The sequence below is a fragment of the Eucyclogobius newberryi genome, unplaced genomic scaffold (genome assembly GCF_026437365.1).
Source record: "Eucyclogobius newberryi isolate DKJ021-1_F unplaced genomic scaffold, fEucNew1.0.hap1 SCAF_3, whole genome shotgun sequence".
NCBI classification, from domain to species: domain Eukaryota; kingdom Metazoa; phylum Chordata; class Actinopteri; order Gobiiformes; family Gobiidae; genus Eucyclogobius; species Eucyclogobius newberryi.
This window is the reverse complement of record NW_027315945.1, coordinates 17,073,778-17,088,853: the sequence shown is the minus strand read 5'-3', so window position 1 is coordinate 17,088,853 and position 15,076 is coordinate 17,073,778. Positions and strand designations below refer to the sequence as shown.

The 15,076-nt window shown below is 39.8% G+C and overlaps 1 protein-coding gene across 1 annotated transcript in view; it reads left to right on the top strand.

The window, feature by feature from the left end:
• snrka (SNF related kinase a) overlaps nt 1-11,135 on the top strand; it is a 46,516-nt gene extending 35,381 nt beyond the window's left edge. Inside the window, exons 5-8 of the mRNA XM_072459975.1 lie at nt 4,609-4,743; nt 7,313-7,505; nt 7,594-7,694; nt 7,821-11,135. Of these exons, the coding sequence (XP_072316076.1) occupies nt 4,609-4,743; nt 7,313-7,505; nt 7,594-7,694; nt 7,821-8,847 (1,456 nt within the window). The 3' untranslated portion in view covers nt 8,848-11,135. The remainder of the gene's footprint in view (nt 1-4,608; nt 4,744-7,312; nt 7,506-7,593; nt 7,695-7,820) is intronic.
• The last annotated feature ends 3,941 nt before the right edge of the window (nt 11,136-15,076 follow it).

Genomic DNA, 15,076 nt, shown 5'->3' with positions numbered 1-15,076 from the left:
TTTCCTGTTTAGTAATTATAGCTTCAACGCACACTGCTACGCGACTCGCAGCGCTGAGCGTCTGAAAAGCAGCGAGCGAGAGATAATGCAGTAATTCATATGAGCACAATGTCCACCCACACACATTAATGAGACAAACCGGACTAACAGCCTGCATACCTCCTCATGCAATTACTGTGATTACACTCTGCACTGGAACAACTTCACATGGGCTGGATACACACTCGTGATGTCTTTGTTTGTGGATGGCATGCGCTGCTCGTTTGTTCGTCTTGTTGGCCGTAATGGAACTGCACTAAGCAAGGATGTCGGAATAATGTTGTTGTATCAGGGTTTTGTGTCTAGAAAACATGGTCAATTCTAAAATGTGTTTTGAGTGTCTAATGTTTAATGAGATTACAATGTTTCTGACGTTACCTCTGAAGTGGCCTGTTCATCTTTAATGATTGTGGCTCAGGATTTTGTGGCAAGTGAATACTTAATATTTTATTTAACTGCTACTGAATAAAAATGCTGATGCACTTTACACTTCTTTTGAATTCATTTTGAATTTTGCACGTCAAAATCGATTAATCGTAATTAATCAGGGAAATAATGCGATTAAAAATTTCAATCGTTGCCCAGCCCTAATTATTATATTTTTTATATATATATTATTATATATGTTTTTATACTATCGTGGTACTATCCCTTATATACAAGTCTCTCCATGGTTTAGCACTGAAGTACATCTCTGGCATGTTATTGCTTTATGAACCATCTCGGATTCTGAGGACCTCAGGGACCGGCCTCCTGCTGGTGCCAGAGTCAGGACTAAACATGGACCGGCCTCCTGCTGGTGCCAGAGTCAGGACTAAACATGGACCGTCCTCCTGCTGGTGCCAGAGTCAGGACTAAACATGGACCGGCCTCCTGCTGGTGCCAGAGTCGGGACTAAACATGGACCGGCCTCCTGCTGGTGCCAGAGTCAGGACTAAACATGGACCGGCCTCCTGCTGGTGCCAGAGTCGGGACTAAACATGGACCGGCCTCCTGCTGGTGCCAGAGTCAGGACTAAACATGGACCGGCCTCCTGCTGGTGCCAGAGTCAGGACTAAACATGGACCGGCCTCCTGCTGGTGCCCAGAGTCAGGACTAAACATGGACCGGCCTCCTGCTGGTGCCAGAGTCAGGACTAAACATGGACCGGCCTCCTGCTGGTGCCCAGAGTCAGGACTAAACATGGACCGGCCTCCTGCTGGTGCCAGAGTCAGGACTAAACATGGACCGGCCTCCTGCTGGTGCATGACGTTTCCTACTTTTTTATTTGTTTTTTCAATTTTATTAAAAAAACAAATAGAACAGAACACAGAATGACCAGAGAGAAAAAACTCAAGTAGACCTCAACTAAACATGAATACAAACAAAATCAAGGCATATTTAAATTAAAATAATGGTCCCATTTGGTCCAAAGTCTGTCAGATTTGATCATTTCCAAATTAAGTCAGGATGTCATTTTTTCCATCCTGTTTATGTAACCTTTTTGCATAAAACACCAAATCAAAGTGTGGGGAGCTCAGCTGATTCTAAATAATGAGCGTTTTCTACACATAAGCTTCTTTTTGAATAGTGCCAAACCAAAGGAGCTTAAAATGTTTAAGGCCAATAACACTGTGTGCCTTTAATGGTTATGCAGACACTGTAGCTTGCTGTTGGGGCTGCGGGCCTTTCCCTTTAGCTGAGCTGCGCTTCACACTGAGTGGATTTGAGAACTGCTTCATGTTTACACTTGTTCCGTCCGCCTGTTTTCTCAGTTCGTCTGTACTTTTCTCCTCTCATGTAGCACACATTTAAAACAGGACTTAGTAGGTGTTGACACTTTCCATTTGCACCTTTTGCTCTTCCTCCGCCAAATCATTGCGAGACTAATGGGATTGTCCATGCCGAAAGATGGTATTATGTTATAGAACAGAGCTCAGGAAAGGGGGATTAAAAGTGAACCTAATTGAATTTAGATTCATACAACATTAGTCCAAGAATGAGAATAAAATAAACAAAGCAGACAATTACATTTTCAGAATGTGCATTTCATTCATGTTCACGCAAGGGCTGTGCAATTAATCACATTTTAATCAAACCAAGATCCAGTTGCCTCAAATTAACGATATGATTAGATTTTTTTAATCTACTGACATTCAGCCAATCCTCCGTCAGTAGGCACGTGGTCTGGAGAGGAGTTTGGACTTTGGAGAAATAAGTGTTTAACAGCACTCATCAGTTCATCTCGTTTACATTCATGTTTAATTTACATTGAACTACAACTCTACAATGCTGATTTTTTTGGTGTTTTTAGCTATTAATGAAAAAGGTGTCTATTACAAATCTATTACAGTAAGAGGAATTGCCACTACTTCTATGGTAGAACACATTACTAAAACGCATATACGGATACTATAAAGAAAAGTAATAATAATACATGTTGAGCACAGCAGTAGTTGTTGCCTTGCCTGCCTGATGCTATAAAATCGAAATGGGTGTAGTCATTTGGCTTATCAAACTATAATTAACTTTTTATGGCCCAAAATGTTCTCTATTTTTATTTGTCATTTAATCTAAAGACAGACTTGGAGCTATCAGTCATTTAATTATGTTTTACTAATTGACAGAGTAAACCTTTATTGCCATTTAATCATCTTTATAGCTATAATCTTCCTGATATCTGGTTTTACACTGACCGCACCAACCCATTACTGGTACATTATTTCTGGAACACTGTGTGAAATGATAAACTTGCAGTTTACAGCTTTTGACATGCTGGGTCATGCAAGCCTCTCCTTGAAAGATATAGATGTGTTATTCCAAATATTTGTACATGCATTCGTTGTACCTTCAGGAAAAAGATATTATTCAATGTCATTATCAGCCTGTTCATGTTCCTGAAATAACTTAACGGTCAGATCGGGTTGTTTTGACAAACCCGAAGCCACAAAATATCCATATGGCAAACAAAACTCATGCATTTTAAACAAATAATGTATTTTTCAACATGCGTGCATAACTACATTTCTAATTGTGATTGAATAGAAGCCCTGGGATATTCTAATGAGGCCCAAAATGGAAATGCCAAGGCAAGATATTGACACTAATAAATGCATGTTCCCATTTGCTGCTGTCATGAGATGTGAGCATAAATCAACCAAAATATGACACCTAAAAACAATATTCTAGACGCCAATAATACAACACACAGCTGTCAAATGGTGAAGGCTGGATTTGTGTCGGGAAACGATGTGCCCGTGCCAGACGAGCTCCCTTGTGGTTACACACATATCGTTATAACAATCTCTGCAGCAGTCGCGTCGAAGGTTTTCTTGAATGTAATAATCGCGTCACATTGTACAATCTGAGATGATCAAACATAACGATATAGAATCGGCTCTTTTCTATCCATTTTTTTCACATGATGTTTTGATTATGTGAAATAACACAATGCATTGGACGTTCATGTTCACACTCTCAATGTCCTTAATATCAGAAGAATACAATGGTCTCAGCAGATTAAGAATCATTGTTTAACTCCACAGTTTATCATGAATGAATGTGGTTTAAACGTCTCTCATCTCTGTATCGATACGTGTGTTGCCAAGAAGTCTGTCACGATATATGACGATAGTATACACATTACAGTACAGCCCTACCTGGTGATAATTATTTAGCTTTCCACCTGGTCTAAGTCCGGACTTTATTACCGGTAGTTATAAATAAAGATGAACCCAAAGCAGGACAAAAACATGAATGTAACTGTCTCAAAACAAAAACAAAATGCTGAAACTGCACACGGACACACACACACACACACACACACACACACGACACACACACACACACACGACACACACACAGACACACACACCGACACACACACCGACACACACACAGACACACACACACCGACACACACACAGACACAGACGCCGACACAGACACACACACACACACACACACACCGACACACACACCGACACACACACCGACACACACACCGACACACACACCGACACACACACCGACACACACACAGACACACACACACGGACACAGACGCCGACACAGACACAGACACACACACACACACCGACACAGACACACACACACACACCGACAACTAACCTCTACGCCATCAAAAACACTATTCACCGAGTTCAGGCATAACCCACTTCCTTCCAGATGTGACTGATTTACTATAACAATGGCGCTCCGTTTGTTATAGCAATAGCACAATTCAAATCACAATATATCTTTTGAATGGGGAAAAGGTTCTCACAAAACTTTTCAAAACAGAAATACCGGTAATTTGTCTGAAATCCCTGAACAAAGACGACAGAAGCAATACAAATACAAGATAACATTGTTATTTAAAACCACACCAAATACCCTTTTGTTTTTCCCATTCTGCAATAACCGTCGGGTACAGTATATTTTGCAGCAGTATTAATTTCAGTCGGGCGGCTCATTTCCCTCCCACGATATTATGTCACAGGAGTGAGACTTTGATTTGATGTCTGTCTTCTTATCAATTGTATGCCAGTATTTATCTAAATGATTTTAATGGCGTCTGATTTGTTTCAGGGCTCTAGAGACCAACAAGTACAACCACATCACAGCGACGTACTACCTTCTGGCCGAGCGTATCCTGAGGGAGAAGCAGGAAAAAGAAGTTCAGACCAGATCCTCCAGTCCCAGCAACCTCAAGGCACACTTCAGGTAAAAAACTAAATGTAGAACACGAGAAATTAGTTTATTATTTGGAACCTTAATATTGTTTCACATGACACGAAGGAACTGAATTTAAATGGAAATTAAAACAAGAGCAATAATAAAGACGAAAAGCAACTTCCACCAAGTGATTACCTCTGTAGTTCCATCACTGACCCCTTGTGGCTGAAGGGCCCGTGCCAAACATATGATTATGTTCTGTTTTCTTGCCAACAGACAAGCAAACAAAGTAGGGAAATACATTTTTAAAGAGTCCCCAGAGAGTAAAGTCTGGGATCCACTCACAACAAACATCATTAAGCGCTCTATCAGTCCTTAATGTGAGAAATGGCATAGACACGATTTAGAAACCCCGACCTTTTCCTCTCTGCAGCTGGGTAATTTAATGATCAGAGTGGAAATGCCAGTTCACACCCCCATAATGATGAGCCAAGGAGATTGTAATGATGCACACCAGTGAACAGCCACGATCCAGATAGAACTACAAGTGTTTCATCTGCATTTAAAGTTCACTGGGTCCATCTCTGCTTCACTCGTCCGTCACTTCCCAAGAATCCCTGAACCCTATAGTGTGAACATTGTAGCACAGTTGTTGTCTTTGGCTTTGTTTAATATGTCATTATTATAGGTAAACTTTACAGAGCATTTGAACCGCATTGGAAGCTTTGTAGATTGAAAGTCTACAGTTTAATTCCTTATGTTGTGCCTTATGTTACTTTACATGGATCTTACTCTATCAACTTTATAGAGCACAATTCAAAGTGATTTACAACATTACTAACACATCAAAAACACAATACAGTGTAAGTCACAATAGATAAATAAAAACACATTAATATGATAAAATATTAAAAACCAGATAAAAGTATTTCAGTCATAGGCTCGGCTGAACAAAACAGTCTTTAGACTGATTTAAACACAGCTGGGGTGGGAAGGCTATTCCAGACCTTTGCCCCATAGAACTGGAACGCTGATTCCCCGTGTCTGGAGCTTATTCTGAGAATTATCAATTCTAAAATAACAATGGAAATAGTAGAATCACAACATTTAGTTAGTGTGAGTAATTAAATTTACTCCAGCGTTAAAACATAGAACCTGTTTTCCAAGTTTATTGGCGCATGTCTGAGAGCTTCCTTCCTGAGATTGTTCCTTTTTAAAAGGAAGTAGGGAGCGTTTATAAAAAGACTGCTTATGAGGCAAGTAAACATTCAGCTGCTGGAAAGAGGCATTTTGAATTGGAACTTCAGACTGACACACTAATAACCCGACAGTATTTTAATCCTATGAAGGATTGAAAACCAAAAATTGTCCTGATTATTCAAAAAGCACAGCGTTGCTTCGAGGCTATTCCTTTCACTATGAATGTATGACGTGATTTGCAGTGACTTTCAAAGCCTTGTTGTGCTGTGAAGTGTCAGCCCCTGTCTGCTCCTCCACATCACTCCCTCTGCACACTCAAACGTAGAGAGAGCTGAGCTGGAGAGGACTGATGTGGGAATTCATGATGCCTGACACATTTCCCATAGTAAGACTCTCAAACTCCACTCTCATCCCGAGAGCAGGACTGTGAGGGCTCTGGTCAAAAGTATTGCACCACTGGTACTCATTTACGTCAACTAAAGGTGTTGGTTGGTTGATTATGTTTAGTAGAACATATGTCACTTTTTCAACAAAAAAAACTGAGCAGTCACCTCCAGTCTCTCACTCTAAACCCTACAAATCAAGTTAGAAATCTGGGGGTAATAATGGACTCAGACTTCAGCCACGTCAAAAAAAAAAACTTTGCCAAAATCAAAAGTATTGTGTGTAAACCAGACTTAAAGAGACTTATCCATGCGTTTGTCTCCAGTAGATTAGACTACTGTAACGGCCTGCTCACTGGCCTCTCCAAACGAGTTGTAAAACAGCTGCAGTACATCCAGAACGCTGCTGCTCGGGTCCTGACTAGAACCAGGAAGTATGATCACATTAGTCCTGTTCTCAGGTCTCTGCACTGGCTCCTGTGGCTCAGAGAAGAGACCTTAAAGCAGTCTCTCCATGGCCTAGCACCAACTACATATCTTGCATGTGGAGACAGGACAAAACTTGGGGAATTAGAGTTTAAATTTTATGCAGCTAAAATCTGGAACAGTCTTCCTGAAGCTGTGAGACGGGCTTCTACTCTGACAGTGTTCAAATCTAGACTAAAACTGTTTTTTTTGGATGTGCATATGACTAAGAATTTTTCCAAATGATTTTATCGGCACTCTTCTCTTTCATGTCTATTTTGGGATTTAAATGCAATTTTTTCTGTTGTGTAAAGAACCCTGAATTGCCTTATGTACAAATTGTGCTCTACAAATGAACTTGCCTTGCCTATATATTGCACTCTTAATTAAATGGTGTAGTTTTCCAGCTGTAAATTATATTGGAAATGTTCTTGGCTCCTAGAACCACACCCCCAGATGGTGCAGTGGGATAAGATCATTTTCCATGATGCTTTCTTTTGTATGCAAAATAAAGATTAGATTAAAACAAGTGAACAGTCAGATTAATCATTGTAACTTGTGTCCCACAGACAGTCTTGGCCGACCCGAGTGGACATGCACCAGGACATTGAGGACAGTTTGGCTGCGTCGTCCATCTCTCATGGAGGAGGACCTCAGTCTTCGGCCCGCAGTGCCGAAAATCTGCTCAATGGACACCGCTCCAAAGGCCTGATGGAGCTTGGGCGAAGAGAGGACACCACAGACTCAACATCAGTGGTGCAGGTATTGACCCCTGAGGGGGGCCTTTGACCACTGACTGTGATATTTTTGTAACACTTGAGGCTTTAATGTTTTTTCTGATCTGTTTCAGGGAGCTCTATCCTCAGGTCCTTCTGCCCCAGGCACTGGGTCACTAAGGAATCCTGCTCCGTCAACATCATCTACAGCTAAACAGAGAACCTGCCTCTTTAGGTACGGACACATTGCATTTCCATTTCCTTGATCCTCTGCAAATATCATTATGTTATAAACTATGAACATTCTTTTTAAAGATAACTAATGAAATGCTAATTTGACAAATATCTTTTGTCATTTCAGGGTGGTAGAAGATGAGGAAGAGGAAGACGACCCCGCCCCGCTGCCATCTCAAGTGGTCCTGCGTAGGAAGCCCCCCTCTATCACAAACCGACTTACCTCCAGAAAGAGCGCTCCTGTGCTTAACCAGATCTTTGAGGAGGAGGGAGAATCTGATGATGACTTCGACATGGACGAGGGACTCCCTCCCAAACTCAGCCGGCTCCGGATGAACATGGCCCCAGGTTCAGGCCCTGCAGTGGGACAAGGGTCCCCGGGGGCCCCTCAGAAACGCTACCACAGGCGAAAGAGTCAGGGCCGCGGTTCCTCATGTTCCAGTTCCGAGACCAGTGACGATGACTCTGAGAGCCACCGACGCAGGCTGGACAAAGACTCTGGTTTGGGTTGGAACAGACGAGACAGCAGTGAGGGCCCCCCTGGCAGCCAAGGGGGCTCAGGGGGCAGCGGGTCGGGACAGCCCCCAGGAGAGGGAGGGGGGAGTTCAGGCCCAGACAGAGGTAGTCCTCCGGGAGGGGGAGGCAGTGACAGTGGGACAGGAGGAGGAGGGCCTGTAGGGGGCAGTAAAGGGCAGCACAGCCCCTCGTCCTGCTGCAACAACAGTAGCTTTTCTAGCCCCGCCCAGAACGTGATGTCACGGCAATCTCGGGCTTCCGTGATGGAGAGTCTGAAACTGATGAGCCTATGCCTGAGCTCACAACTGCAGCGTGGTGGGCGGAGTCAGAGAGGGGGCGTGGACAGTGAGGGTCATTACATCATAGAACCTCGGAGCATCAAGGCCCAGGACAGGTCGACCTGGAGGATGTGCTTTGGCTCCACAGGGAGTTTGGACACAATAACTCTCCCGACCACTGCGGCGTCCTGCCACCACAGCGCCCCCCGCAGGCCACACACACACAGTGCCCCCGCCCTCAAGAATGGGGTACTGCAACTACCTCTGTGCGAAAAGACCATCTCTGTCAACATCCAGCACGGGCCCAGAGATGGACTGCTCTGTACCTCAGGCCCCGCCTCCTGCTGCCAGGTCATATGACCCCGCCCCGGGCAGGTGATGTGACCCTCAACAGGTCACGTGACCGCCTGCTGTATTGTGTCCTGCTTCATGAGTCCGTTTTAAACAGTTTAAATCTTTATTTTTGTTATATATTTATATTAACAGGTTTTAGTGACCCACATGTTTCATTGATGGAGTAATAGTTCACTTATGATGAGTCTTGTTCCATTTTAAGGAATATGTTTTTAATAAGAGTAGTCTTAAATATAAGACAAATTAATGACTTTAGTGGAAGATCTGGAGTAAAAACTGATTTTGTGCTTAAACTATTTTGTTACCAAAGAAAATATATGAGGGCTGCTGGGCACAATAATGTAACAACTTTGAAAGGTTGTTTAATGTTGATGATTAAATTATAGTTGGACACATTAACTAAGGATATGACAACATACCAAATTGGTGTAAAATTGTGACCTATTGGTTCACACTAAATGAATGGAATTTTGCATTTCATATTTGTATATTACTTGTAACATGTTACGTGTCAAATATCCCTTTATTAAACCTGATGTGTGTCCTAATACTCCATCACTTTCCCACAGTAGGATCTTGTTTGGTGAACGATGCAGTGGGCAGCTCCTCTCTGTTTGTCTGCAGCAGGACTGGGTTTTCTGTGACCACTCTGAGCACAAGGTTTTAGTTTAACCTTCTTTTAGCCTGTCTTCACATTGCACTTAGACAATCCGTTTTATTTTTCTTGTTTTTAAGCTTTTTATTCTGAATCTGCTCTCATGGTCACACTACCCCTTTAAAACTTTGCTTTAGAAACGAGCTGCTTTTCACTGTAAAGTTGTACTGTAGCAACAACACAAAAGTTACTGCTAAATGTTTTGTACTTTTCAATTGTCGCACTCTGTTTTTGACTTCTACTGGCTTCTGCAATCTTGTGTAACTATTATTTTAAATGTTATGGTGTGTCAATGTGTCCAGTTTGTATATATGGTATCAGAAATGATTTTATTTTTTAAACTTGTACATCTTTTGTGTGTTGATTTTGATGCTGAACCAAGAGGGGCCTGAGTGAATCTCTCCGGCTGGAGTCAGGGCAGATCTGAGCAGCTTTACGAGCCGAGAGAAAGAACAAATCAGAGGAAATCTTTACCGTGGGAGTCTGGGTTTGGCACAGGGGGCTGTAAGGGATAATAAATTATGTCTCTTGGAAAATCGAATTTGTATTTCCATGTGCGGAAGCAATTATTGTGGGAAACGTATTGATACAAATGACTAGTCACGAACATTCTATTGAGGACACTTTGGTTTGTGTTTGCTATTTGACAAATGGTTGGTGCCACCATTTAAAATAGTTGAATGTAAAAACCATTGACCATTGTTGTCACGTTAAAATGACATTTTTTGGCAATTGAGAAACTGAAAGGCAGTAGTTTAATATAGTCATGAAAGGACAAGCACTTGGCTTTTAGCTTTCACACTGTTGAATTGAAAACCTATTTAAAGTTGTGAAATGGATCGATTAGCCAATTTGCATTTTCCAGCTTTAATAACGTATACTAGTCGCCATTAGATTCATTCCCAGTTTTGAGGTGCACTTTCCTTTTTTAATATAATTCCCCAGCTCCAAAACGTCCTAAATGCCTTAAATTTGTACATCTTTTGACAGTTAATTTAAGCTTAGCAGCAGGAAACGACTACAATCTATTCATGATGGTAAACAATGCATTTGTTTCCTGCATAAATCAGTGTAAACAGCCCGACGTCATCAAACCCACATTCTCACTCTAAGGGCATTGGCAATAAGCTAAGTGTATTGCAGCTACGTGTACAGTTCGTTTGTTCTTCATCCAAATTGGACTCATCTGAAAAAGAGGAAAGCTATGTCTGTCTCGAGTTATTTTTCCCCCTTTTTTTGATTTGTTTTAGTCATCTTTTTAAATACCAAATGTAAATATCAATGTAAATATGGTGCTCTTTTTGTTTTCCTTCTGTAGACCAGATGAGTGAATCTTTGAGGTGCATAGCTGTACAGTTCTTTAGCCTTATAACCATGATTAGTAATGTATGGGTGAAAATAAAGTGAAGAAAATGGATATTATGTTTGACTGGTGTCCTACTGTATAAAGGTGAACGATGTGCATGTGTTGTACAATGTTGGAGAGACAGTTGAAAAAGAAAATAAGTTCCCGGACCAAAAAAAAAAAAAATTGCAGAAAGAAACAACATTGAAATCTTCATTGTATTATTCTGTAGTCAAACTGTTGTTACATATAGCTATGGTAATATCAGAAATAAAATGGTGGCTGTCTCTTGAAGTTTTGTCCCGATTGAAGTTATTCAGAACGACCACTCTTACACTTTTTACACCAAGTACCACAAATCACAAACTATTTAGTACAGCCATTTAATAACTGCTGAACGTTACAAAAGCAGGTCCAGGACTAAACCAGGTATTTAATAAGAACCAAAGCAGCTCTAAACTAGAACATGTCAAATGAATCTCATGTTTTACTGTCCGACGGCAATGGCGAACATCACTTTCTGAAGCTGATCTTAAATGATTTTCACTTCAGTTTATGTTGACAGAGGCGACATTGGATAGGTCCAGTAATTACAGAACCATAAACCAAGTCAACAAATCTGTGATATGACAGTTTAACAGCCCGTTTAGCCACAGAATTGGTACCAGTCTCCAGCTCAAATTTCAAGTCTGTGAAGGTCCTCCTGTTCTAATTATGACTTAGTTTGGTAGAAAAGCACTTGTGGTAAATATTTATCATCGTTTTACTTCCGTTAGGTTGCAGTTTGTGAAGAAATTTTGGAAAATACAAGTTTAAAATGACAGGAAGTTGTTCTAGTTCTAAAACAGAATCTCTCTGTGATGTCATCAAAATGCGACGTGCCATTGAAAATACAGAACATTTTACAACTTAACTGACGGTTCAAACGACAAAATAAAGGTATTATTATTTGTCAAATCATAACTGTTGTGTTGTGTAATTTAAGTGGATTTTGGCTCTTGTTTACAGCATGGTTGCTGGGTAACAGTTGTGGATTTACCTCTACCCATGTCATTTGCTGCCCATGTCCAACCACGAGGTAACATTTAAACTTTACAAAAATGGTCAAACTGGGGACAAACATAAATGTGAAGTAAAATCTGAAATATAATTGGGTTCTTATTCTTTGGTGTTTTATGGCGGTTTGTATCCAAGTGTTACAGTACCACCCACTACATTTCCACGTCTACTCTCTAGACTTTCGATTTTATTCTTCTTCTGTACCGGTAGTTGTTGTTCTTCTTCCACGGGAGCCAGTATCCATAGATTCTTCATTATGTTTTAATGAAATGTGTAATCTAACCATATGGACTTTAAACTATAGGGATTCGAGAATGTCGTGATGTCACATGAACACGTTACTTGTGGATACACTACAGTACGTACCTGCGAAGCTACTGTCTTACAAGGACAAATATAAATATTTTCTGGTAAATAAATATGTTATAACAGTAATTATGATAAAATACTAATTAACATGCTATGTCTTGGAAATTACTTGGGACTAACGAGCCATAGGCTAAGAAATGAGGCTTTAAATATGATAGAACAGTACAATAATTAAATCTTTTGATTTATTGTCTGAAATTTAATTTAAACATATACGTTTTAGTCTTAACAACATAATTTGATCATAATGGCCAAAAAACAAGCCAATGTTAATGTCTACAGAGAAATGGGCATGCCACAGCAGCAGAAAGTAGAGGATCTGTCACCGGCTTTAAGCTCCTTACATTTACTGTTGTTTTACAGAATGACATTCAACTTCTCAAGCAGCTCATTGTGAGAATGAATATTTTTGTTAATATAGAAACATCTCTAATCCACCAATATAGACCCTGAATAATTCCCCAAAAATGTCTACATGAACATTTTGACTTTCTCATGCAGTGCAGATATTTATTGGTCCGAGTTGCCCGGCTTTGAGATGTGAGCCGGGGTTAGAGCGGTGTTGAAAAGTCCTCAGGGGAGATTTATGACCAACATGAAACCGAGAGTTCGCTGCTCTCTAAGCACTTGGCAACGATTGGAAACGCTGAGAAGGACAAGTCTGGATACTTCTATCAACTTTGGCCCACATTCCCTGAAATCACTCTCCCTGTAAACCCAGGATATTGACCACACTGACCAGTTAGAAGAAAATACACTGATTTACAGTTGCAATGTTCCATAGTATGGCTTTTTTACATTGAGCTGTGCCTCTCCGCAGAGAAGACCTGTAACTTAGACCTGGTGATATCCCTTCCTTGTCTCCATGGAGAAAAGTTACATAATGCATCTTTAAATATAGCTCAGTGTAATGTTGTCACATCACATTTAATAGTATTCAGTAGTAAACCAATAGAGATTTTAAGATGTAATTTACTGTAGTAGCAGTCATGTAAAAGTATGTAAAAGTATGTATATTAAGTACAACTTCACTGTGTAAAAAGCATTCACCAGGAGTTTATCCATAGATATTTTGTTAACTTCTTAAATAGTATTAGTTCATATCAAATCATCAAATCAATTTATTTTTGTAAGGCCCAAAATCACAACAACAGTTGCCTCTGAGGGCCACAATCTATGGTTTCTACCTGGTTATAATATAGAAGAAGGAGGAGTTTGCCATAGGTGATTGATATTTGTTTGTGTTTGTTTTTTATTGTATTTATTTATTTACTTTGTATTTTTGTATGACCTCAAAAGTACAAATCAAGAAAAACTTTAGTTCTCAGTCACACTTTATTTATTGTTGAAGTGCATACAGTACATTTGCCTGTGTCAAGAGTATTTGTGGGAAAAGTAAAAACACAGGGTTGCGTTCAAGGCACCAGGGTGGTTCAGAGTACATTACAAGAGCAATACCCTGGTCATGTGACACGCTCATGAGTGACAGGCGATCAACACAAAACATGTTTAATACTATGAGCTGAAGAAGCTTTGCTATTTGGTAGTGTTTGTTCATTTTACTGTTCAGAGGGAAAACAGCTCTTCGCAATTGAATATCGTATATTCTTTGATTAATTACGATAAAGCTGAAATATTACAAGTTTAAACATATGAAGAATGAATGACACTCAAGAGTAGAAGAATACATGTTTGCTCATGTTATTCTTACTGGAGTGTTTTTTACAATAATATGTTGAAATCCAAGGAAACAAGTTAAGAAATGAGTATCTTAAAAATGTCAAAGCGTGGAATCCAGGATGTAAAGCAGATGATGAAATATATTCTTTCTTTTTTGTATAAATGTGCCATGCCATCTGCTACTATAGTATGACTTAATAGATCTGACATGCCACATACAAGTTGTAAACAGGTTTTGAGGTTTAGGATGTGTTTTCTATACTGTAGGCTTGAAATAATGTCAAATTCTACTTTTCTTTGCGGCAGGAGCAGACTGTACCTGCTCTTACAGTATCACATGAAGCTTCATCTTTATAGCGTAACACAAGCCTTCAATAAAGAACCCAAAGTGACTGAGCAAAATGTAAATCAATGCTTTGTCATAAAATCTTACCATTTTAATATGTATATACTGTACACTACAGCAATTTGTGTCATTTTAAATAGCCACCTCGCATCATTATATTCCCTGTATCACCAACAATTACATTACATTCATATTGTACAGTCTCTATAATACATCAGTAATACCTCAGTAATACCTCAGAAATACATCAGTAATACATCAGTAATACATCAGTAATACCTCAGTAATACATCAGTAATACCTCAGTAATACATCAGTTATACCTCAGTTATACCTCAGTAATACATCAGTAATACATCAGTAATACCTCAGTAATACCTCAGTTATACCTCAGTAATACATCAGTAATACCTCAGTAATACATCAGTAATACATCAGTAATACCTCAGTAATACATCAGTAATACCTCAGTAATACCTCAGTTATACATCAGTAATACATCAGTAATACATCAGTAATACATCAGTAATACCTCAGTAATACATCAGTAATACCTCAGTAATACATCAGTTATACCTCAGTTATACCTCAGTAATACATCAGTAATACATCAGTAATACCTCAGTAATACCTCAGTAATACCTCAGTAATACCTCAGTAATACATCAGTAATACATCAGTAATACCTCAGTAATACCTCAGAAATACATCAGTAATACATCAGTAATACATCAGTAATACCTCAGTAATACATCAGTAATACCTCAGTAATACATCAGTT